At 32.6% G+C, this 25,907-nt stretch overlaps 1 protein-coding gene across 1 annotated transcript; it reads right to left on the bottom strand.

Moving 5' to 3' along the window:
- Positions 1–394: 394 nt before the first annotated feature.
- Positions 395–25,660, bottom strand: LOC139481689 (uncharacterized). The gene is made up of 9 exons (XM_071265153.1): positions 25,529–25,660; positions 21,995–22,165; positions 21,047–21,165; positions 19,812–19,971; positions 7,362–7,478; positions 3,605–3,787; positions 1,852–2,085; positions 1,426–1,504; positions 395–1,032 (listed from the first exon to the last, which is right to left on the bottom strand). Exons 1-9 carry the CDS (start codon positions 25,608–25,610, stop codon positions 738–740), a joined length of 1,440 nt encoding a protein of 479 aa, XP_071121254.1. The 5' UTR covers positions 25,611–25,660; the 3' UTR covers positions 395–737.
- Between the last annotated feature and the right edge of the window lie 247 nt (positions 25,661–25,907).

Here is a 25,907-nt window from a genome sequence, read left to right as displayed (position 1 = left end):
GTAGATTTTAGTATAACATTAGTTGATGATTGACACGAACGAAATGAAATTTGAAAAGTATCACACGATTTTTAAAAAGGGTCAGGATATTAGTGAGTTCTTTAATTGCTAACACATTACTGCAATGCGATTCAAGTGTGCAAGGATTTTCGTATATTGTTAATACACTGAATCATTATATACGTCACAATAATGTAGGTTGTATTGAGTTTCATCGTATGTATTAGCAATTCTCGACAATATTTGTGCGCTTTATCATTTGAAAGTACTGCCCAAATATACCAATGTCCTGGTGAATTTTATGTGGTAGGCAATATCTATAGTCTGTCGTATCGATTACGCAACGATGTTTAAACGTCTTTGATTCAATTGTTTTTGAAAAAAAAATCACCTCTGTTTGTCTGATAGACAGTGAAATAAGTCCTTTATCGGTTGGTAAATCTTTTACATTATCTATAAGCAACATAATATTTCAAAAGCAGGAAAATGAAATCGTAAAACAAATTTGATCAGCACTGAGTCAGGTTTAGACAATTCATTAAATTCAAGTTTTGCTATCGCTCAGGGTAAAATATTTGTCATAAAGGGCCAACCCGTGGTAAAATCACGATATATTCGAGCCCCCATGAATTATTTCTTAAATATTACACTCCATTCCAATGAAAAACAATGCAGCGTTAAAGTTAATGAGCTACGTCATTGAGTTATTTAAAGCACTATCAACATGGTTTTTTTTTTTAAATCGAAACATCTTCTATTTCTTGATAATCCGCCTCCATTTTTCTTTGTTCTGCAGTTTTATTAATATCACGCTGTGGCTGTCTGTCACTTGTGACATCAACTTCAGCATTGTGCAAGATATCGTAATTGCTATCGATTTGATTCCGATTCTGATTTAAACTTTGATAGTGCATGTGATCAATTGTGTCGTTAACTGTTTGATTTCTGTTCAAGTTGTTAGACTCATTCTCGTAAACCACTTCATTTTGTGAAACAAGTGTCGGTTGCTGTTCAGTTCTCGTTGAAGTTCGTCTAAATTAGAAAATATATTAACTGATTTGTGACAATATTTCAATAAACCATTTTCTACATATAACATATGAATATACCTGTACAAAGTCAGGAATATGATAGTTGATTTTCATTCGTTTACTTTGTTTTGGCCTTTGATTTTCCATTTGATAAGGAGAGTTCCATTTTGAAGTTTCCTTAGAGTTAAGCAGTTTTCTATTTAATTTTTCAATAAATATTCATACTACTGCAATAACATTATGTTTATATTTATTAACTAAAAGTTATCTTCAAATGAGATATGATAATGATCAAATATGTTTGAAAGGCTCATCCCTCTACAGCTCTCAGAGATACCTTTTTATTGATCAAGGGGAAATGCAGAAATAAGATACTGATTATAAAATAACAAACCTTATGCAGATGATAACTATCACAGTTGCCACTAGTATTATAAAACCTGTTGCAGCAATCACGGATATAAGAAGGACTTCTACAACACAAAATAAGCTTAATAAAGATACCAAAGCACATAATGTGTGTGTGAGTGTGTGTGTGTGTGTGTGATAGACTTTATAGTTTTAAGATATATAATAGTTATCAAAGGTACCAGGATTATAATTTAGTACGCCAGACGCGCGTTTCGTCTACATAAGACTCATCAGTGACGCATTGATATATAAGGGTTCAAGCTATTTCCAAGTAAGTCATTATGGTCAAAGTATAAAGCATAGTTTCGGAGAACGTATTCGACGATCGAATGACAATACAATTTAGTATTTATATTGCGCTTTAATTTTACATTGCACCGTTTAAATAATTAAATTCAAACATATTTACCATCAATTGGTGCTTGGTCATCTGACGGCGTCCTTTTATATCCATTTGTTGCATGCAGATATTGTGTTGCCTCAGTTATAGCTGTTGAAAAAGTATTTTCTGACGGGACATAAGCCGACGTCCATTCACGACTTACACACAGACCAGGAAGTTTCCTTTCACATCTTAGTGGAAATCTTTTAAGACTTCCATCTTCTTTGATTCTGGCAGCGATACAGAACTCAGGATTTGTAGCTAATTATGAAATCATTAGAAATGATGTATATTCTTTATAGAAATTTCTATTTAATAAAAATAAAGTGAATGGGTAGCATTCAACTCAAACGTTGAGTACACTACTTTACCACTATTTCTGAACAGATACATACAATTTACATATATGGAAACAAAATGCAAAGGACGTATCGTAATGTTGATAAAAATGAGCGAATGAATTATGTATACTGGATTTTCTTATTAGAAAAAAATTGCGTCAATGATTAAAATGTTATTAAATCTATTTAAATAAAAAGGACCGTGTGTGTAAAAACACAATTCAATTGCTATGATAATATTAGTCTCTTTGTTTCGCGAGTTTTCTTAAATACGCTTTGTTTTGTCACAAAAAATCATGGCAGGTTTCATGAAAAGGAGGAATTTAAAATTTTTATTTATGAAGAGTTTTTTTTGTGTGTGAAATAAAAAAAAACCAAATATTTATATTAGTTTCCTTTTGTTTTGCTACTATACAATGACACATATTCTAGCTTTATGATGCTAATAATCACTAATTCTCGAAGTATATTACTGAACACTTAGGTGATTAGCTTATTTATCAGGTTCCACAAAATATCTGTTGGCTTCTGCTTAAGTAGCTTATTGCTGTTTCTGATTCATTTCAACTGCTTTAAGCGGGCTTATCCTGTTTCGTTTCGATTAAAGTTAATTTAATAAATACTAGTTTGGATTATATGTGAAGACGTTTACCTCATGGATTACATCACTATACAACTATTGTCACAAGAGGCTAATTGTGGCTGTCGATGTTGAAAAATACAAAGCTGTACTCGAATTGAATTGAAGAGTCTCATGTGGAGCAGGATTTGCTACCTTTTAGTAGCATTAAGATCACTCGTAGTTATGTTGGGGTTCGTGTAGCTTCGTCTTTATTTTTCTATGTTGTGTTTTGTGTACTTATGTTTGTCTGTAGATCGTTTTCTTTTTTAGCCTACTTTGTCAGTTTATTTCTGATTTTTGAGTTTGAATGTTCCTCTGGTATCTTTTGTACTTCTTTTAAAATCATATACACATGTTGGTATATTCCTGCTAAAGGAATTATAAATGTATTGCTATTGTAATGGTATGTGATGTTCTATTACGGATATTTACTCGAAGATTCATAATTCAGAATTGAACATTTCATATATCGGATTGGATTTGGCGGTATGAAAACTCTTTGTATCATTAACTTCAAGTTAACAATACGCATCTGACTATCTCGTTCGAAGGGTCCAACATAAAAAGTAACAGACATGCTGTATCATCGACGAATATCCCACATATTGTATCAATTCAAACAGAAATGTTATTCTAAAATTCTATCAAATAACTATGGACTAAATAAGATCACTATCGAACCATATTCTTACTTTGAATCCTCGCACAAACACCAATGAAGGGCAATATTCTTATCCCCAATTTAAAGATAAAAAGCGAACATTTCTTATAATCATTGTATTCTGATATCTATAGATAGTCGAAATAATACACCTACAAGTGCCTTGAATCCATTTTCGTGTATTAGATAACCAGTATGTTCCCGTTGCTGAAAACTGAGGTTTATTATATACCAAACTGTAACGTGCTAGCATGTATGATTTTTGGCACAACTTAAAAGAATCAATCCATGTTCCAATTGATGTATTTTGCTGGTAAAATTTGTTCGATGATACACTATCTGTGAAATATAGTAAATCTTATTTTTTTTAAAAAGAAGATAATTAAACAAATGACTGTTATGTTGTCTAGTTTGTATATCAGTTCTTTTTCTAATTACATACTTATAATAATATCGTAAAATCAGTTTTTGAAGTCTTTTTGCAATAGGCCTGCATATAGATATGAGTAAATATATATCTCTATGTGAGCCCCATCTCGTAGATAGTTAATAATAACATATGCCATATCAAGTCTCTTGCATATTTTCGGAGACAATCGAGTAATTTACCCATTAACGAGAAACAGAAGCTTACTCACGTCATCCGCTATAATTATTTTGAATATTTTATTCTTGTCATTCGTCCTCATAGTCATATACTAGAAGTTTGAGGTATATAACACGATCGAATAATATTAATCACAAACAAATACCACGATCGAATAATATTAATCACAAACAAATACCAACAAACGAACATGTAAAAGAAAACAACTGCGTCTGAATAACATATCGTCATGCATCATTTTCAAAATCACGTCACATGTTATCATCTAGGAGGTGTACTAATATTTTTTTTAAAGTGCAATAAGAACCATTAAAGTTCAGTATGACAATAGTGTTATAAAAGTATAGGTAGGCATTATTTTTGGACTTGATAAGTTCTTTTGCAGACTGAGAAACACTATATCTAATTTATTTCTAATCTTTATTTAATTTGAGGAAAATAAACTTGGTTAAATAATGTCAATGAGCTTTGTTCGCCTTGAATCATCCATTGCAAAATAACCGATATTTCTATATTCAGACAAATCTAAAAGTAATTGTTCTTACATATGCAAAGACATGATACTGTCCAATTTATGTTTGACAATATATGTGAACGATGTTTACGAAATAGTTCATGGCAGCCGTAGATATTTTTTCATTAGGCATCTATATTCGATTATTTTACCCTGAGCGTTAGCGAGGGGTGAAATAAAAATATAAATAGCCAACCCATTATTATATGAAAACAAATCTACGGCTGACATGAATTATTTCGATTCTAATTGTACAAATTCGGTAATTTTGTTAACCGTGAAAGCCCTATTGAAAAGATACTGTTTTGGCTGTTCCGTTTTACCAATTTTAATAATATTATTAATATAATATAGTTCAATGATTATTTGTTTAGTCGCATTTTTCACTTATATATTTTCTTCCAGTGTAATTTTATTCGTTCTGAGGCGTACAATAAACTTTAGAACGCCCGTTATATACATTTGATTTTTTGTTTACTGAAATATACCTGTGACGTCACCTTATTCCGTTGCTATGCCAAGACAATAACATCATTTAACCGCCTTAGCTATCTCCCTTATCTACTGTCTAGTACATGTACATGTAATATGTTAAGTATTTGTTTTAAAATTCTCTCCATTGGTAAGCCTGGTACTAGTATATTAATGATTTTTTTCCACCACTGGATCTGAGCGTTTTTCTCCGAGCAATACGAACACTCACGTAACTGGAGTAATACAGTACTAATAAAGGAAGATCAAGTTTCAAGTCTTTGATTGAAATTCCAAAGAATCATAACACACACCTATGATTTATCATGCTTTCGTCTTTGGTAAGTATCGTGGAAGTATATGTTTGGTTTCATAATGAATTATCAATGCCTATTTCCTTTACCAAACATTCTGTATATTGCGATTAACAAATACCAAAAATAAAATTTGGGGGAATTTGTCGTCTAGGTAAGGCATGTGCTTAGAAACATATGGGTCTTTAAAATAGCATGACTATTCATAGATCCATTTAGTCTTTTGGTTCTAAGTTCTATGAAAAACAACACAGCCTTAACCCATTTGGGAAGGTATTTGTGTCTTTTGTTTCGCATTTAGCATTTTGTATTTTTTTTGTATTCTAGTGTTTCATTTTTGCGTATGTGCTTTGTTTATATACTATTTTGTTATCTCTGTTGACATATTTGTTTGTTTTCATAGTGACTGAGATAATAACACAACGTTGTCTGGTGTATCTCTATTTTTGAAATTTTACCTAATATATATAAAAAAGAAGATGTGGTATAATTGTCAATTAGACAACTCTCCACCAGTGTCCGAATGACACAGAAATTAACAACTATAGGTCACCGTATGGCTTTCAACAATGATCAAAGATCATACCGCATAGTCATCTATAAATGGGCCCGACAGGAAAAATGTGAAACAATTCAAACGGAAAAACTAACAGCCTAATGTATGTCCAATAAATGAAAGAAAAACAAATATGTTAGACATCAATAAACGACTGAATTACAGGCTCCTGATTTGGGATAGACACAAACATACAGTATGTGGCGGGTTTTAACATATTAGCGGGATCCTAACCTTCACCCTAACTTGGGACAGTGGTGTAACAGTACAACCTAAAAACAAGCCATAGGATTCAGCTGAAAACTGCCTACCTCATCAGATGGATACACATAGAAATCAATATAACAAAAACACAGAGTGGGCGAGGGCGGATACTTGTATATTCCAACAACAAAATTTAATTTGTTCAAATTCAGGTCAAAAAAATCGATTTTATGGTTATTTAATGTTACAAAGTTTCACATAATTTTGCCGTTTTTTCCATGTTCGTTTCATACTTTGTATATTTAATTTTGATAACCTTTTTAATTATTTGGATTTTGAATGGTTAGCTTTTATCAGTTTATCATAAAAAATACTTCCTATTTAAATTATCTGTTTAACACGGTTGTATAAATCTGCTTTTTAAAACGCATTTAACAGTTGCCGTCAACTTTGTGCACCCCGTCATAACGTTCGTTTGAATAATAAAACATATAATGGAATTTGATGCCACTTTCATACAAGTGAGCGGTTTAGCTAGCTTTCAACCAGATTTAATCCAGCATATTCTACATGAGGAAATACCTGTTCCAAATCAGGAATATGACAGTTGTTTTCCATTCGTTTGATGTGTTTGAGCTTTTGATTTCGCCAATTGCAAAGGAACTTTCCGTTTTGAAATTTTCTTGAAGTACAGTATTTTTGTTGTTTTACTTTTATAGAAAATTGCCTTGTATAATCCTGAATTTCATCAGTCTTTTTAATGAAACTCATCATAGATACTACGATTAAAATTTTGTACGCCAGAAGCACGCTTCGTCTACAATAAACTCAGTAGTTACGCTCGAATCGAAAAGTTACAAAGGTCAAATATAGTACAAAGTTGAAGAGCGTTGATGACACAAAATTCAGAAATAAGTGTTTCTGATGGATATATTAAGAAACATTAAAAGTGTTCGTTATGTACAGTTAAATCCACCACTTTCGAAAGATTACATTGGAATGCCGGAGTCCGAGGCGACTGAGGATAATTAGGATTCATTTACCGTAAGAACCATACGCTTCATTCTTTAGAATCTCTTGCCAAAAGAAGACGATTTTGTTTTGGTAGTTTTTCTTGACTTTAAAAATGGACATGATTATCTCAGTCTTTAATTGATTATTATAAAATAGATAGTAACTTACTATGATGCATATGTCTTTATTGATATGGTATCACATTAGTATTAGTTAGTCTTGTTCCTACTCACCTTTTATACAAATCTGAAAAGCTGTCGTTGAACAGTTTAGTGCTATATAGTTAAAAGAATCATTGTTATTGTCAACCGCTAAGCAATTTCCATCATCAACTCTTTCAGTTACATTCACTGTCCAATGAGAAAAACGGAATGATTGCTAATAAATACCATGCATTTCAAAGCCGTTTTACAAATAGCATTCAAATTTCTCGTTTAACAGGAAGAAAAATAATCATTACCAATATAATACACAGTTAACCATGAAAAGCACTCGCTAAAACGGCTGTTGGACTTTAATCAATGAAGGTTTCACCCACATAGTAATCAGTGCTCCAGTACTGACATGACTTATAATAAATTTTTAAAAACATTCTTCTTTGAGAAATAAATCAATGAAGGAACTAAGGTTCTAACTCCTTTGGGAAAGTTTGATTTTTTTAGATCACTGTGTAATATAGCTCTTTACGTGTTTGCGTTTCTATACACAAATGACTTTAGGTGTTTCGGAAAATTGTTCCTGATGAATTAGAATCAGATCAGACACACGAAAATTATGAAGTTATCTTTTTATATGCATCGATACATGTATTTAAAAAAAAACCCCAAAAAACCAAATAGTTTGACTATAATTAAAAGTTAACAACTCTAATTTAAAAAAAAAATCAATCAAATGTAATCACATTGATACTTCCTGCAATGATTCTAAAATGAATATGTACGACCGAAACTAATGGCAAATCGTTTTACGTATAAATGTTAATCATGATAAGTCATAGTTATCGTGGTAAAATTCCTTACTCTGCTATTATCCGACAAAAAATTATTTTTAAAAATAATACAAATTTCATAACAATTAAATGGTATCGTGTGTTGAAAATAAGATTCAAATGTGCATTTTTCGTCCTCGGAATATTATAATACAAAAATAATAAAGGATTTATTTATAGTCTTTTAAATAATAGAAGAATAAAGTTTTTGTCTAGTAATATATATATATATAACAAGTCTAAAAGGGTTCAACATCACCAAAAACACAATAAAACGAACAATATGTTAGATATTTCGAATAACAGATATCCTTCCTCGGTAATTGCACGATGACAAATGAATCATGTCAATTCAAATTAAGAATCTATCAAAATCTTGAAATTTATACAATTTGAGCGAACGCTGGAACAATTTTTAAAAGGAGTAGGTTCGATAAGGGCCTAAATTGGCCCCCTTTTTTAGGCTAAATTTCAAATTTGAATTAATTGACCAATATCACAATGAATAATATAGGGTTATTGCATGAATATTGGGGAATATTGTCCCGAGTAGAATTTTATATTGCACGAGCTTGCGAAGCATCGTTTTGGAATAAAGAACGATAACTCTCTCTACACGACCCATCTGAAAAGTTTCGTCACTCTCGTTAAATCTCGTACGATTATTTTTTTTAATGGCGGCCGAATTTAACGTTTCAACGCGAGCTTGAAAAAACGGGACAGATCGGAATAATTTCGATGTTAAATACGACATGAATTTTTATTTGTTTACAAAAACAAGAATTCAGAAATTTTGGTAACTTGTGTAGCTTATTTAAATTTTATTGTACCACGGAAATTACCGAAGTTAGGACAACAACATCTGACGTCATCATTCGTCTGCTTCAACTTTCCATTATCAGTGAGGTCAAAACAAACTACTTGCATAATCACAGGTACTTCATTTAAAAGTCACAAAATCATAATTAACGATAACATATTTAGCGTAAAAGTTCCTTCCAGCCATCTGCAAGCAATACATTTCTTTTTTTTTTATTATGACCTAGTCCAAATAATTATGACGTCTGGCAAGGCTATTTTATTTTTTTTCTGGGACGCCTTCCTACGACGTTGTAGGAAGGCGTCCCAGAAAAAAAAATAGCCTTGCCAGACGTCATAATAATTTTGACTAATTATGACCATGCGGCATGCAGGGTAAACTCCGGTGCACTGATTGACCAAGACTACTTATGTTGAATCTGCCACATAATTCCACACATCAAGGAACAGTGATAATGACGTTGGTTATACTGTTGAATATGATCACGGTTATTCATGTAGCCAATGGCGAATCCAGATCTTTTCATAAGGGGGCACACGCTTCATAATCAACAAATTTTCACCCACGAAAAAGCCCCCCCCTCCTTTGGATCCGCCTATGGTAGCCAACAGACTAAATCACAACTTTAAAACAAAACAAAAATATTCAAATGATTCACAATCTTTTAATTCTGTACTTCCTTTGGCAAACTCTAAACACATCTTTTTATTGATTATGTCACATATCAGATACATGTATCTACCTTATAAGTCCCAGGAGAAGGAAACTGTTTTGTTTTCTCTCTCTCTAAGTTTAATCATAAAAGGAGACTTGAGTCTGAGTAGTATATATTTTATGCATCAGTTTAAACCTGACCATAACATTTTCACTCTACCAAGTACTTTATCACTATATTACTACCAGGTTCACATTTCAACCTATTTAGCAATACACTTATGGTTAATACATGTATATAACATCACAGTACCAAAATTACACTCGGTTACCAAATTGCACCTATTCAGCAAAAAAAAAAAACACCTACAGAAATCATACAAGTTTTTTTTTTCACCATGTTAAGTTATAATTATAATTATCATCTTTCTAAAATGAGCAAATTAAATTTGTTTCCAGCATCCTTTTCTTCAAAAAATAATAGTTGAAGCATGGAATAATGTCAAATTGTTTGAAATATTTTAAGAAATAAAACAAAACATCTGTTTATATTCCAGTTTTAAGGATTTGAAATTACCCATACATGTAATGATGTATGGAATTTGGGTACTGACCTCATTACAGTGTCATGGATTGTTTGGAGGTCATTTCAAACCCATTTTTCTATGACTCTACATGGACTCAAAATTAAATTGGTGTAACTATATTGTAAACAAGGATAGTCTACAAAATAAGCAAAGAATAAACTTTTGCCTGGTACATAGAAAAGTTGGTGAAAAAAACTGATAATATAGGTGCAATTTGGGTTTTCTCATGTTAGCAACTTCACAACAGAACTACAAATTTATTTTCATGACCAAAACAAAAAAAGTACAAAACTAAAGGCAATAAAATCCTTCTCCAAGCACAACCTGATACGACCACAGATGTATATTTAGCATATAAAAAACACCAAAGTTTTTATGTCAGTTGAAATCAAACATATTTTAATTTTGGACCCTTCAAACTTCAATATGGACTAATTTGAAAACATGTATCAGGTGAACTCAAATATTTCTATTTAGCAGAAGTCTTTAACTCCTTAATTTCATATGATAGTTAGTCCTACAAAAATATTGAAAATGTGTACATTTTATTTTTTTTTCTAGCTTAGTCTCTCTCACCTTTTTGATCACTATTTATGTGTTGCGTCTAAATAAGAATTGTAACACTTTGTAGTGACTGAACAGGTTAAACAAATACTTCTCAAGAAACAGAAAAAGAAGACAACTTGGAACAGCACAAGTCATGCCAGTATACATGTTTGTATGAATAAATACTCAGATCAGAATAGCATGGACAATATGTTAGGTATATGTCCTTGTGAATATATAGTGAGGAAAGTTATCAATAAATCTGCAGATAATGCAATTTTATCAAGTGTTTTGTACAGTTTCTGTTAAAATTTTCACACAATAAGTGAAACATTCAAACAGGCTAAACTAAATTTTTATCACTGAAAGTTTCAAACAATGACAAGTGTTTTATTTACCAAATAACTCATGTGTTTCTGTGAGAGAAAAAAACATGTGCAATAAATGCCAATTTTGGTAATTAAAGGGAAAGAATATCCTTTTGCAGCGCACTGGCGCATGTCAATTGTGAATATATATATACTTACCAAATATATTTTCTTTATCATGATACTCACGTCATTATCAAGAAGTACATATCATAGGAAAAATGCACCAATTACAGATAAAATATTCAAAACACCCTATTTTGTTTGCATCTCCTGCCAAATCAGTATTTGTTGCATCTATCTATATATACTAGACCAGTAAAATCAATGTAATTAAGTTAAATTTTGGAAGAAAAACCCAAAAGTTTGAAAAAAACCAACCCAAATATGTTTTACCATAACCAAAAAATCAATTCTAATCTTCCTTTTGTGTATTGATCCTTCTAGTAAAATTTCATAGAGATCCATTCACTTATACTCAAGTTATTGTGTGGAAACCAAATGTGTCTTCTCGAAAACAACTATGACATGATTAAGCATTACTTGAAAGCAAATTTTTGACATGCTTGTATTTCCCATTTCCATTCTCAATTTTATTCTGCTGTCATATAAAAACTTGAAAAGTAAGGTACATCATTTACATGTAACAAAAAAATATATATTCAAGAAATGACATAAAACTGACTCTGAATACATGAGACTCACAAACTGAAGATGATCGATCAGGAATACAACTGTTTTTTTATTCGAGTCAGATTTTTTTCACCGAAGCCTTTCAGCGCTATCAATTGAAATTGTTTAGTCAAAATTTAACACTAGTATTAAGGTTTATCATAACAAATTGGCAAATATGGCCAGTATCACCTAAAAAACTACTGTTTACAGACTTATCTGTGTGGTTTGGGAAGTTTTAAATGTTTTAGATATATAAAAGTTAAATTTATTTTGCATATCTGAAAGATAAAATCAATTTTGGTGAAGGTCTGGATTCAAAATATTTTTTTTGTCCTCTGCTTGAACAGATTTTTTATTCATCAATTTGGGAATCAGGATATTTTTTTAGGAAAAATACCATAACCCCTCCTGCCTTTTCAAGTTCAATGATCGTTCCCTAAACATTTTCCATCTGAAATTATAATTTTATTTTAGACATAAACAATATGTTAATGTAGCCTGAGACATTCGTTCTGAACATGCATAAAATATTTGCACTGGAAGTTAAACAACCAACAAACAATCAATATATATAGGACATTGTCTTAGTATTTATTTAACAGTTAGCAATACAGCTTATAGGTATATCATAAATATGTACATTGTATAAAGCTGGCATTTAAGGTAGCGCCTTCCTCATACTACATAAATGATTAGGGAGCATGCGAGTGTGTTTGCAAAGTGATTTAAAACCAGTTGTTTTTTGTTAGAATACTACAAAACGGTGACCACTGCACTCGTCTGGCGACCTGTTTCCCATAGATATGCGTTTTAAGTTTTTATGCCACAAATAGAACATAATGTATTTTAAATACAATTAATAATATAAAAAAGAAGATGTGGTATTATTGCCAATGAGACAACTATCCACAAAAGACCAAAATGACACAGACATTAACAACTATTATAGTTCATCGTACGTCCTACAACAATGAGCAAAGCCCATACCGCATAGTCAGCTATAAAAGGCCCCGATAAGACAATGTAAAACAATTCAAACGAGAAAACTAACTGCCTTATTTATGTAAAAAAAGAACGAAAAACAAATATGTAACACATAAACAAACGACAACCACTGAATTACAGGCTCTTGACTTGGGACAGGCACATACATAAATAATGTGGCGGGGTTAAACATGTTAACGGGATCCCAACCCTCCCCTAACCTTGGACAGTGGTATAACAGTACAACATAAGAACGAACTATAAAAATCAATTGAAAATGGCTTAACTCATCAGATGGACAAATATACAAGTGGACGTGGAATAAGTTTTCTAATTGATGATTAACTCCGATATCATCCATACGAAAAATATAAATCATAATAACACCTCTCACATAGCTTCGGATTCTATAAAATAATACGATAATATTATGTTTTAACGTCCAGTAGGTGATCTTGTGATCACAGATTCCGCAATGTTGAAAAATAAATGATTTTAAAATTTTGAAATTGAAGGTTTTCAACAATGAGAATAAACTGATCGACTCTTCTTGTCACCTTCTTATTTTCATATAAATCGTATTTCCTTAAGACACTTGTCAAAAACAAGAAGATCAAAGAAGCAAGGTCATTTAATTTCACTTTCAGATATATTGATGATGTTCTTTCAATTAACAATCCAAACTTTTCTGATTAGAGGTTCCATTAATATATCACAAAAACTAGAAATTAAAAAAAAAAAAAAACAGACACGGCTTCCTTCGCCTTATTTTTAGACTTATGCCTCGAATTTTGGAAAAAAAATACACGGTCATGTCAGTACGGAGTTCCGTATTTTTGTGATTTTAATTTTTATTAAGTAGCTGCATGTGTTACCTTTTATCTATTTAATAACTAAAAAATATCAAAGTAGTTTGATTGGCTGATTGTTAATATCTTCATGTCAATAACCTATACAATACTCATGTTCTTGCCGTATAACATAACTGACCTAGCTTTAGAACAGGAATATTGTCACTTCTTGATTAACTTGCCAGAAAAAGGTTTGATACATTTTCCGACTCTTACTTTTAACTTCCTGGATCTTCTATTCAACATTTTTTTTTACATTAATCGGAAATGGGTTACTATAAATAACAATAAAAGGAGAATGACAAATATTGTAGAAAACACCTACTTTATGACGGGAACACACATCTCACATGATATAGGGAAATGAATTCCTTAAACAAACGTCAAGTACCGGAAAGACTTCATATAAGTTGTTACTAAAATAAGCTTATGATTAGAAGGCATATTTTATTAGCCTTAAAATGTCATTTATAAAATAAAAAATAGCTTAGTGAAACTCATCAGTAAAAAAATTGAAATCATTTTATTGTATAGCAATATAATATTTTAAAGTAAAACTTGGTTTAAACTAAGATTTAAACGTTGATGACGTCATGAATTTTGAAGATTTATTGCACTAGTGCAATATTAGAATTTATTGCACGCTAACTTTTGGTTACGTTCTGTGGGAAATATTATATTGCTATACAATAATAGCTAATATAGTGACAACATAGAAAATAAGTCTTTTTGTTGCAAAATTACGTTCCTGTGTATTATTCATGACGTCACAAATAGTACTCATTTTGATTTTCCACGAAAAAACAAGGAAAATGGGTAAATTTCCATTGAATATTTGGACAGGAAACATAGAGCGCATACGTCGACAAAAAAGATCTTTGACAAGAATGTTTGTAAAGACATTTTACATGTCTAGCTTGAATATTAAGGTTGTCGACGGCTGCGCTTTATGTTTCCTGATCATAAATTTGGCTGAAATCCTGCCGATTTTGTCATATTTCACCAAAATCCCTTATTTTGACCTAACTCGGATGTAAAATTCAAGGCCTTAGAATAAAACTATGACAGAAATTGTTCTATAACACTTTCTCACATGTATTTAGGTCAACTAAAAACATTTTTTATCTTGTAGTATTGAACTTTATAATTGGGGCCAAATATGACCCTTACCGAACTTACTCCTTTCCAAACACGGCGCAAAGACTACAAAGATATGCCAAAATAAAAATAGTTATTAACGATGTGAACTGGCACAACTCTAAATTCCCAATGGTGGTGACAGTTGAGATGTTAAACAACTGCGTGGAAATACAGTCCTAATAAACAGTCCTGACAGATCTAAGCTGGTATAATATTTAAAATATGACAACGGTAGAGCAATTGCAACAGAGACTGCGTTTTTAAACATCCCAAAAATATAGTAATTAGATGATAAGAAAAATGAGTAATAAATTTTTACTAAGGTTAAAGTCACTGATAAGGTCTTTGAATCGGAGCTAAACACATTTATTCTTTAAACAGTTGTTGGCATGACACGGGTTATGTTCTTCTCATATATGTTATGATGGTATGATACTAAACCCCTAACGGGAAGGATTGTGCCTGATGTTCACATGATGAAATCATAATCTTTCAGTCAGTTTAATTGAAGTCTGGAGCTGGCATGTCAGTTAACTGCTAGTAGTCTGTTGTTATTTATGTATTATTGTCATTTTGTTTATTTTCTTTGGTTACATATTCTGACATCAGACTCGGACTTCTCTTGAACTGAATTTTAAGGTGCGTATTGTTATGCGTTTACTTTCTACATTGGTTAGAGGTATAGGGGGAGGGTTGAGATCTCACAAACATGTTTAACCCCGCCGCATTTTTGCGCCTGTCCCAATTCAGGAGCCTCTGGCCTTTGTTAGTCTTGTATTATTTTAATTTTAGTTTTTTGTGTACAATTTGGAAATTAGTATGGCGTTCATTTTCACTGGACTAGTATATATTTGTTTAGGGGCCAGCTGAAGAACGCCTCCGGGTGCGAGCATTTCTCGCTACATTGAAGACCTGTTGGTGACCCTCTGCTGTTGTTTTTTTATTTGGTCGGGTTGTTGTCTCTTTGACACATTCCCCATTTCCATTCTCAATGTTATTAAGTAATAGAACGTGGCTGCGTATTTACACATCCCTGCCAACTGTAATTAAAACTAGTAAAATTCAAAAATTCCTGAAAAGTGTAAGAGTCCAGTACGGAAGCCGGAGTTACTGGACACGAAGTGATGGCAGGATATTAGTGATGGTAGGGAAAATGAGTGACTCTTCTATGTTTTTTCGTTAATGCCCTCTGGGGAAACTGTCCTGAGCTTTCTTATCCAAAAACTTTCCTGAGCAAGTCTGTCTGCCTTTGACCAGTCCTCGTTGGGATCTATGATGGTGATGGTAAGTTTTTTAAGATCAGCTTGGGCGTGCCCATGTGATTTTAAATGACGACTTACGGGGAGGTCGGGCTTGCAGGTGTAGTCACTACGATGACCATTCATGCGTTTGTTGAATTGCTGTTCTGTCTCGCCATCATACTGCATGCCACATCGACACTGAAGAATGTATACAACATTCTTGATTTTGCAAGTTACATTACAAAATATTGTGTACACAGACCCAGTGGAGTGGCAAGTAAATGTTTGAGTAACTGAGGATGAAACTAAAGTCTTATCTAAAGGTTTAAATTTTTGCCCTACTCCTAGTTACATAGATAATATGAAACTGGAGGATGACCTTAATAACTTTGCCAGAACCCTCAGAATTAAAGAATACTTTGGTAACAAGGATAAAGAGGAGGATAATGAGGAAGACACAGCCACGTCCAACTCGGAGGACGAAATCATAATTCCGCATTTTAAAGAGAAGAGTTCATGGATTCCAAAGCCCAGCAAATCTGCTACACTGGAAGATGTTATTGACAAAATCAAATCAGATGTTGTTCATCTAGCCAGCAATAGGTACTCATCGTTTTATAACACCGCTTCTGACGAGAAAAAAGCCATACAATCGCTGTGAAACCGAGATGATATTGTTATAAAACCAGCAGACAAGGGAAGTGCCGTTGTGATAATGGACAAAGCCAACTACATCGCGGCAGCAGAGCGTCAGATCTCTGATGAGAGATTTTATAAGAAACTTGACCATGACTCTACTTCCGAGTTTAGTTCCAAAATTAATCCTGCGTTACAAACCATGCACAATGACGGTCACATAGATGAGGATACAATTGGATATTTAAAACCAGAAAACGCCAAGCCTGGTCAATTGTATATTCTTCCTAAAACCCACAAGGTTAACAACCCTGGTAGACCCATTGTATCCGCCAACGGCCACCCGACTGAGAAAATCTCGGACTTTGTAGACTTTCATTTAAGATCTCATGTAGAAAATCTTCCTTCTTACATTCAAGACACTACAGATTATCTTCGCAAAGTGGAATCCATGAACCCTCTTCCTCCGGAAACCCTCCTTGTCACTTTAGATGTCACCTCATTGTCTACCAACATACCTCATGATGACGGAATACAATCGTGTAGGGAAATATGGGACTCGAGCAACACTTTAGAACCACCTACCGAATGTTTAGTCCAGCTGCTTCCTCTGGTCCTGAAATGCAACAATTTTACCTTTAATGGTGAGAATTACCTTCAAATAAACGGAACAGCGATGGGGACGAAAATGGCACCGTCTTACGCTTATATTTTCATTGGCAAATTAGAGAAACAAATTATTTCAACATCTTTATCCAAACCTTTGTCTTGGTTCCATTTCATCGATGATGTTGACATGAAATGGATTGAATCCCAACAAAAATTGGATGCTTTTATCAGACATGCAAACAACGCCCACCAGTCAATTAAATTTCCGACTCTAAGATATCTTTCTTAGACACAACTACATCTATAAAGGACGGTCTCATATCAACAGACCTCTACTGTAAACCTACAGATAAACATCAGTACCTTTCTCCCCAAAGCTGTCACCCCAAACACTGTACAAAAAGTATCCTGTACAGTCAAGCTCTCAGAGTAAAGCGGATTTGCTCCTCTGAGGAGGCTGTCACTCAGCGGTTACAGGAACTTCGCGGATTTTTAATCAAACGAGGCTATAAGAAATTGGACATAGATAAGGGGTTTGCGCGTGCTAACAATAACAGCCGCAATGACCTGTTACAGTACAAAAAGAAGAGGCGCGGCAAAATAGTTCCATTTGTTTTAACATACAATCCCGCCTTTACTAACCTTTCACGTTTGATCCGTGTCAATTGGTAAAGTATTGCCAATCACCCAAAATTATCCAAAATCTTTCCCGATCCTCCTGTCTTAGCTTTTCGGAGACCAACAAGTCTAAAAGACTTATTTGTGAAAGCTGCCGTCTCGCCTAATAAAAGCTGTTCAACTACAGGATGGTGCAAGTCATGTGGTAACAAACGATGTCTGACTTGCCAACAAATACTGAATACTCAAACATTTACTTGCCACTCCACTGGGTCTGTGTACACAATATTTTGTAATGTAACTTGCAAAACCAAGAATGTTGTATACACTCTTCAGTGTCGATGTGGCATGCAGTGTGTTGGCGAGACAGAACAGCCATTCAACAAACGCATGAATGGTCATCGTAGTGACTACACCTGCAAGCCCGACCTCCCCGTAAGTCGCCATTTAAGATCACATAGGCACGCCCAAGCTGATCTTAAAAAAATTACCATCACCATCATAGATCATAACGAGGACTGGTCAAATGCCGACAGACTTGCTCGGGAAAGTTTGTGAATAAGAAAGCTCAGGACAGTTTCCCCAGAGGGCATTAACGAAAAAACATAGAAGAGTCACTCATTTTCCCTACCATCACTAATTTCCTGCCATCACTTGTGTCCAGTAACTCCGGCTTCCGTACTGGACTCTTACACTTTTCAGGAATTTTTGAATTATACTAGTTTTAATTACAGTTGACAGGGATGTGTAAATACGCAGCCACGTTCTATTACTTAACCTTAATAAAAATTTATTACTCATTTTTCTTATCATCTAATTACTATATGTTTGGGATGTTTAAAAACGCAGTCTCTGTTGCAATTTCTCTACCGTTGTCATAGTTTAAATATTTTACCAGCTTAGATCTGTCAGGACTGTTTATTGGGACTGTGTTTCCACTCAGTTGTTTAACATCTCAACTGTCACCACCTTTGGGAATTTAAAGTTGTGCCAGTTCACATCGTTAATAACTATTTTTATTTTGGCATATCTTTGTAGTTGGAAATTTAAAAAATTGTTCCAGCGTTCGCTCAAATTGGATAAATTTCAAGATTTTGATAGATTCTTAATTTGAATTGACATGATTCATTTGTCATCGTGCAATTACCGAGGAAGGATATCTGTTATCTGAAATATCTAACATATTGTTCGTTTTATTGTGTTTTTGGTGATGTTGTACCCTTTTAGACTTGTTATATATTATATTTTGTAGTGTACTGAATCGTTTTTATGATCCATCGCTCCGTAAGATTTATCGTTGACTATTTATTCAGTCATTTAATATATATATATATATATATTTCTCGAATCCCGGCGAGGGAAGAACCAAAAATTTGCGAAAGCAAATTTACAGATCTAACATTGTTGGGTTGATGTTTAGACGAGTTGTATATACATTATGTACACAGCCATGTATCACCATCATTGATGGCGATCCGATGGATACATCTGTTATAGAGTTGTCACTGACTCAGACGTACTTATATATATAAATATATATATACAACTCGTCTAAACATCAACCCAACAATGTTAGATCTGTAAATTTGCTTTCGCAAATTTTTTGTTCTTCCCTCGCCGGGATTCGAACCCATGCTACTGTGATATCGTGACACCAAATCGCCTGCACTGCAGCCGTCCCACGCTAGACCACACGACCACCTGGGCTCTATTAACGTTTGTCAAATTAAAAGGTTTTCTCTTCCATTTTACAGTGTAAAAAAATTGCCATCAGTCTTTACAAAATAACCCGATGCAACTGAAAGAGAGAATAACCACTACGTCCATGACGTTATTGGGTGTTTTTATTTCTCTTTCTGTGATAGCATAATCTATAATCTGCAAGTTCGCATGTCATCGCCATATTTCCAACTAAAATATGTAAAACTATAGTCTGTAATCGACTTTGAGATTGAACATGTTGTACCTTTTTGATATATTGAAAAGACCTCTGAAATATATCTCGACTCTATCGTTCCACAGAAAGCGGTCTGGTCTTCCTGACATCTTGTTGAAAATGCGTTACATGGGGTTTCAAGGAACTCACTTGTCAATTCCAAAAAGTGCAGACACACACAGTTTGATTGCTTAAAGAATTTAAAATTGCATACAACAAATGAGGGTATAGTATATTAAAATGATGCAACAAGTAGAAAATGATACTATGAAAGTCATTAAAAAATAGACTGAGTTTTAAATGATACAATGGCGATTGATATTTTAGAATACCTGGATATTTTTTCTTATACATTTGACGTGTATTTTTTTTATATTACACAAGAAGATATGCATTTTACTACGGCAGCATTGTACTTTTTACTTGTATTATAATTGTTTAATTTTACTGAGTAAAGATTAAAGAGCCCTCCGGTGTAATGTTTTTCACATATAAATGACTGTTATTTGTATAAAGCTTCCATATGCCAGTTATTCTATTTGAATAAAATCTTGGAACACATATGGCTAAAGACAAGATTTGAATGTGATTTATATTTATAAACCTGATGAATGAACGCATGTTTGAATGGTGTGTATCTGTAACTTATATGAGTTATAAAATTAATATATGAATAAACTTATTATAAAAAAATCGGCTTTGATTAAAAAGACAATGACAGACAAACATCTAACGATCTGGGGGCACGAATAAAATATTTTTTTGTAAAATAAAATTTCCTTTTTTCTGTTTATATCAAGCTCGCAATACTCAAAAAAATAAGTCATCAGATTACTGGCCTTGTGTCGGAATAATTTGTCCGGATAAAGTCATATGTTTGACTGTACGGCCTTTGAATCCTTTATCGTAAAAGATTTTGTATTCGTACATTTTGCAATATTCAGATGGTCCTTATTTCACAAACGTACTACGTACTGGAAAGTACAACTTTTAAACGTATTTTCTTCATTACCTTTTTACTATATGAATTGGTTAAAAGGAGCGAACCATATCTGTTTTATAAGTAAAGTAATAAAATAGTTATGTTAACATTTCTTTTTATCGGTAAAATGTCTTGTTGCAATATGTGTTCTTTTTGTAATCATTCGGTGTTTTATCTATAAACAAAAACATGTGTGTGTTTTAAGCTGTAGAAAAGTGGGAATACAAATAAGATTAGTCGTATAAACAGATTTACTATTAATGTTGGGTAAAACAAACTCTACCTGCAAGCCAATAAAACTTGATTGTTTGCAATGTAACAAACACTCTTTCAATTGTTTTCCTGATTCCACATGTGTTTTATCTATTATCAATTGTCGTTCTTCTTTTAATCCAAAACATCCTTACGAAAAGAGAAAGAAAAGTAGGTTAGTCTGTTTTTTTTTGTAATTTACTGTTCTCCAATTGCTAAAAAGTGAAATATGGCTTTCGCTAAAGACTTAAGCAAAAACAGAAAAAGAAATTGAAGACAACCATATATACTATAATACAGTTAAATTATATAATGTGTGTTGGAATAAATGTATTTTTTAATCCCAACGAAAAAATGTATATTTTCAGCAATATACACATATATGTGGATGATACATTGTCTTTGAATAGTTAGTGATGTGTCTACATAAACACATTATTTTCGAATTCATATGTATGTACTCAATTTTACGAAAGCAAACATTAAAAGTGACCGATGACCTCTTCAGACCTTGACATGAGTATTTCACATGATAATATCCATACCAAATATTTTGAAATGCGGGGCAACGTTTCCTTTCCTAAAGGTAATTTTTCTAACTTTATTTCATCTTTGTTGTTACGACTGATCACTAGATACGCTTGCTAATCATTTTTTTATATAGAAGAAATACGACGGGTGTTATTTAAACAGAAACCGATGCCCTTTCCGGGTCACCTGAGTTGCCGAAGTCTTTGATACCGGTTATGTTCAATATGTTCAATTTATCCATGGCGTTGTCCTTTGCAGTTATCGTCTTTGAATTTGTAAAATCCCCTTGTTATCTACACTTTGCTTTTAATCTGCAAATTAAGGATAATTTGACATCCATTTCACAATAAAATGGAACATTTGTGACTATGGTTAACAGTAAACTTGACACTTATACATGTTATACTGTCCCTTTTCATTTTTTTGTTTTAGCTATAAACATATTTACCTAAATATTCTACCCATGGGAGATATCTGGCACTATCACCAGTCCATATAAGGTCAGAGTTTAACGTTGGAATAGTTATATTTGTATGTTCATTTCCTATCAGTGAACATTTATTCCTGGCTTGAGACCAAGTATATTTTGTCTTCGTTAAGGATGTGTGAACATTTTCACCTACAAATGAAACCAACAATTCGTCTTATTAACTGAAATGATATTTAGAATTTAACATTCGTGTTATGTCAGAGTCTAGTAAGTGTTTAACTATACCAGGGTTGGTTCTTTTGTGTAATGACTTTTAAAAAAATAGTAAAATCACAAAAATACTGAACTCCCAGGAAAATTCAATCGGAAAGTCTCTAATAAAATGACAAAATCAAATGACAAAACACATCACACGAATGGACAACAACCTGTCATATTTCTGACTTGGTACAGGCATTTTCAAATGTAGGAAAATGGTGGATTGAATCTGGGTTTATAGCGCTAAACCTCTCACTTGTATGACAGTCGCATTAAATTCCGTTACATTTACAACGATGCGTGAACAAAACAGACATAATACATAAAATACTTTTATCAAAATATGGGTACATCAGTCATCACTGTGTATATATTTCAAAACACAACAGATATTCTAAAAACGCCTTCTTTGGAAGTCTAAGACCCCGTTTACACCAGTGTAAGATCTATCTTCAATCGGACTTAAAAACAGTCTACCTCTAGAGGTGGTTTTAAAAAGATCGATGTTATTTGAATCGATCTTTTTTGGTGTAAACGCTTAGGTCGATCGCAATCGATCTTTTTTCGGGTGATTGTTATATTTAGATACAAAAAAATAAAGGTCAGACAGGTTCTTTTTATGTTGTAGTGTAAACGCACTGGATTAAATATGATCTATCGCGATCGATCTTGCGTGGGCAATGTAAACGCAAACTGGTCCTTTTAAGATCGATTCAATTATTTTGTGGTGTAAACGGGGTCTACGATATGTTTTGTTATTTTTGTCGACATTTAATCTTTGTTTACAGATTGGTATTTTATTCTATGTTTACTACATTCCGCACAATTTTATCAAAAAAGTAACCTATTTAATACAACAGTTTTTGACCTTCATGTAACTATTTTTGTTTCGATTCCGTTTTATTTAAACTTATAAAGATACACTAATTAGACATGCAAAGGAATCACTTCTTTAAACATTATTTTGGTATTTGAGATGAAGTAATCCGCCTAGTTCGTGGTTTATCTATCAGAAATGGGTACCTCTTATGGCAAATTATTTGTCTTTCTGATATGAATCACAGTCAACGCAAGACCTCAACAAGACCAATTGAAATGCCATATCATAATGCCTTTTTAATCATCAATATCTGCATGAGTTAAGAGTCTTTCCTGTTTACTTTAATTGTATAATTTGTGTGTATCTATTGTTAGTTAATCGGGGTTTAAAGGGGTGATCTAAAGAAACAAGATGTTACCGTCAAACTATTACCATATACCAAACCAGAAATGTTGGTGCTTGTATTATAAGATAATGTTATAGTCATTAAAAAATGGTTTATACTTAAAAAAGAAAGAAAACACCATTTAATGAATTTCTTCTCAAATGATATATTGTAGTAAAAATGTGTCAAGTGAAACCTAGGTAACGTTACCTAAATCAAAGATTGCTATTTGAAGAATGACCACTTTTACTTATTTGTTGTTGTCTGAACGTATATAATCTAGTGTATGCAGAACATACGTGTAAAAACGAATTGAAAACATCAAACTTACAATTCAGTTTATTCACTGGATCAAAAATGAAAACTAAGACGGACAAAGCTAAACAAAGTACATTATTTACAGATCCCATTTCTTTTCTATCCATAATGCCCTTTTTGTTACACTAATGCTCAATTATAAATGCACTTAATGGGAAAATCTTAAAATGACAACAAAAACACTTTTAAAAAAGCTCATTGACAAGTGCTTCCTGACATGTAATACATTCAATGGCAAGCATTCATCATGCAACATTTAATAAAAATATGTATGTAGGCAAACAAAATATATCTAATGATTCTTATTACAATATGTTTTATAACGTGAACATATAATAAAAATACATTAATCTTAATGTTTGTTATTTTTTTAACAAATTTGGTCAAGAAAAAGTTTCAGCTCTTTGGATTTTTTTTATCAAGAATACTTTTCGCCTGTTTATTGTCATTTTTTGTATTATTGCTTGCTTTCAGCTTCGCTTCATTATCTTTGTAGTTCGGTACGTGAATATGTTGGATATCAAACAAAAATAGAAGATCTTCTCTCGTTCAAACATAGCTTTCTCTCATCTTTACGGGCGCTGCGAAAGACTGACCACCACAAAACAGCACAAAAGTGATGAGTCTGGCGTTAAACCATAATCAATTAACCAATCAATCTATCATCTTTGTTGTAACATTTTAGTTTTTTCACTAAATTGGTCTTGCAGTGTCAGTCTTTTCCCCCCAAGTTGAATTATATTTAAGTTTCAGCTTAGTGCATATACCAAATTAAATTGCCCATTTAGTAAATATTATTTGAAATATGTAGGTACAGATTCTCACAAAGAAACGATTTGGCAAGTTCAAGTATTCTAAAAATTGTCTTTAATTGAGTGAGACATAGTTATTATGATAATCAATATAAATTTCACTTAATTATTTCTTTCACTATTATATGCATGTATTAATCAACGTCTTAGGCAAAATGTATTTGGAAATTGATAAGCCCGTTGGAATGTAGTCACAGAAGGAACAGGTTCTATACGATAACATATATATTTATATAAATTCATTGAGGCCATTTGGAAGATTATTTCTGTTTCAATGTAAGTTTCTTATATGAACGATTAATATTGTGTATTATTTGAAATGTGAGAACGGTATCAACTGTTGAGAAGGATCATTCATATTTCAGTCAGTAACTGCAAGTACTCTCAAATCTTTACTATGCGTATTTTGTTGTTGTTAAGAATGAGGGATGGATAAATACCCTACCTGTCTGTGTTTTTGGTTTGATGTTTTTTTTCTGCTTTGTATCGGTCTTTTGAACTAAGCTTATACATTTGTGTAGTTAGTTAATATATTGTGCTGTAAGACCATTGTCGCAGGTTATGGGGAGGGTTGAGCGCTCATACATTCTTGATTGCTTTGTCCCAAGTTAAGAGCCTGTAATTAAGTGGTTGTAACTGGTTCATGCCTGTCATATTTGGTTTTCGTAAATTGTTTTGTAATAAATAAGGCCGTTAGTTTTTCTCAATTGAATTGTTTCTGAAGTTTCATATCGCAGCCTTTTAAAGTATAGACTACTAAACGGTTTGGTTTTTTTTCTCATTGTTTAATTCATTACTGTTACCTATGATTGCTTACATCCACTACATTTAAGTTTGGGGAAAGTTGTATCATTGATAAGCATACCATATCTCCTCAATTTTATATTGATAACAAATGTAGTAATTAACACTGTTTAAATCATGAGACATTCCACTTAGAAATTAGAAATGTAACTTACCTCTAAAACTATCGAATAGAATAAGGATAATGATAACGTCGACGTCGAATGTTAAACCACGCCATGGTGTTACATAGTCCATACCAACAAGTATGTAATAAATTGTGTTGTGACTTATATATTTATATATATGTATATAAATTTAATGCAAAATCGGAAGTAAACGCTTTTTAAAGATTTATTTAAATTTCCTTAATAGGTAAAGTTATAGTTGTAGTACTGAATATGTATTACAATAGTTAGATGCACGTAATTATGACTTCTCGTGAGCCATGTTTTATATGAAAATGTACAATTTAGTAAAGCAAAGTTTACTATAAACTATAAAAATACTACAGGCAGTTAAATTTATAATCATGCTTTATGTATAGGCTAGACA

Source organism: Mytilus edulis, chromosome 7 (assembly GCF_963676685.1).
Source record: "Mytilus edulis chromosome 7, xbMytEdul2.2, whole genome shotgun sequence".
NCBI classification, from domain to species: Eukaryota; Metazoa; Mollusca; class Bivalvia; order Mytilida; family Mytilidae; genus Mytilus; species Mytilus edulis.
This window is presented reverse-complemented; position numbering and strand designations above follow the sequence as displayed.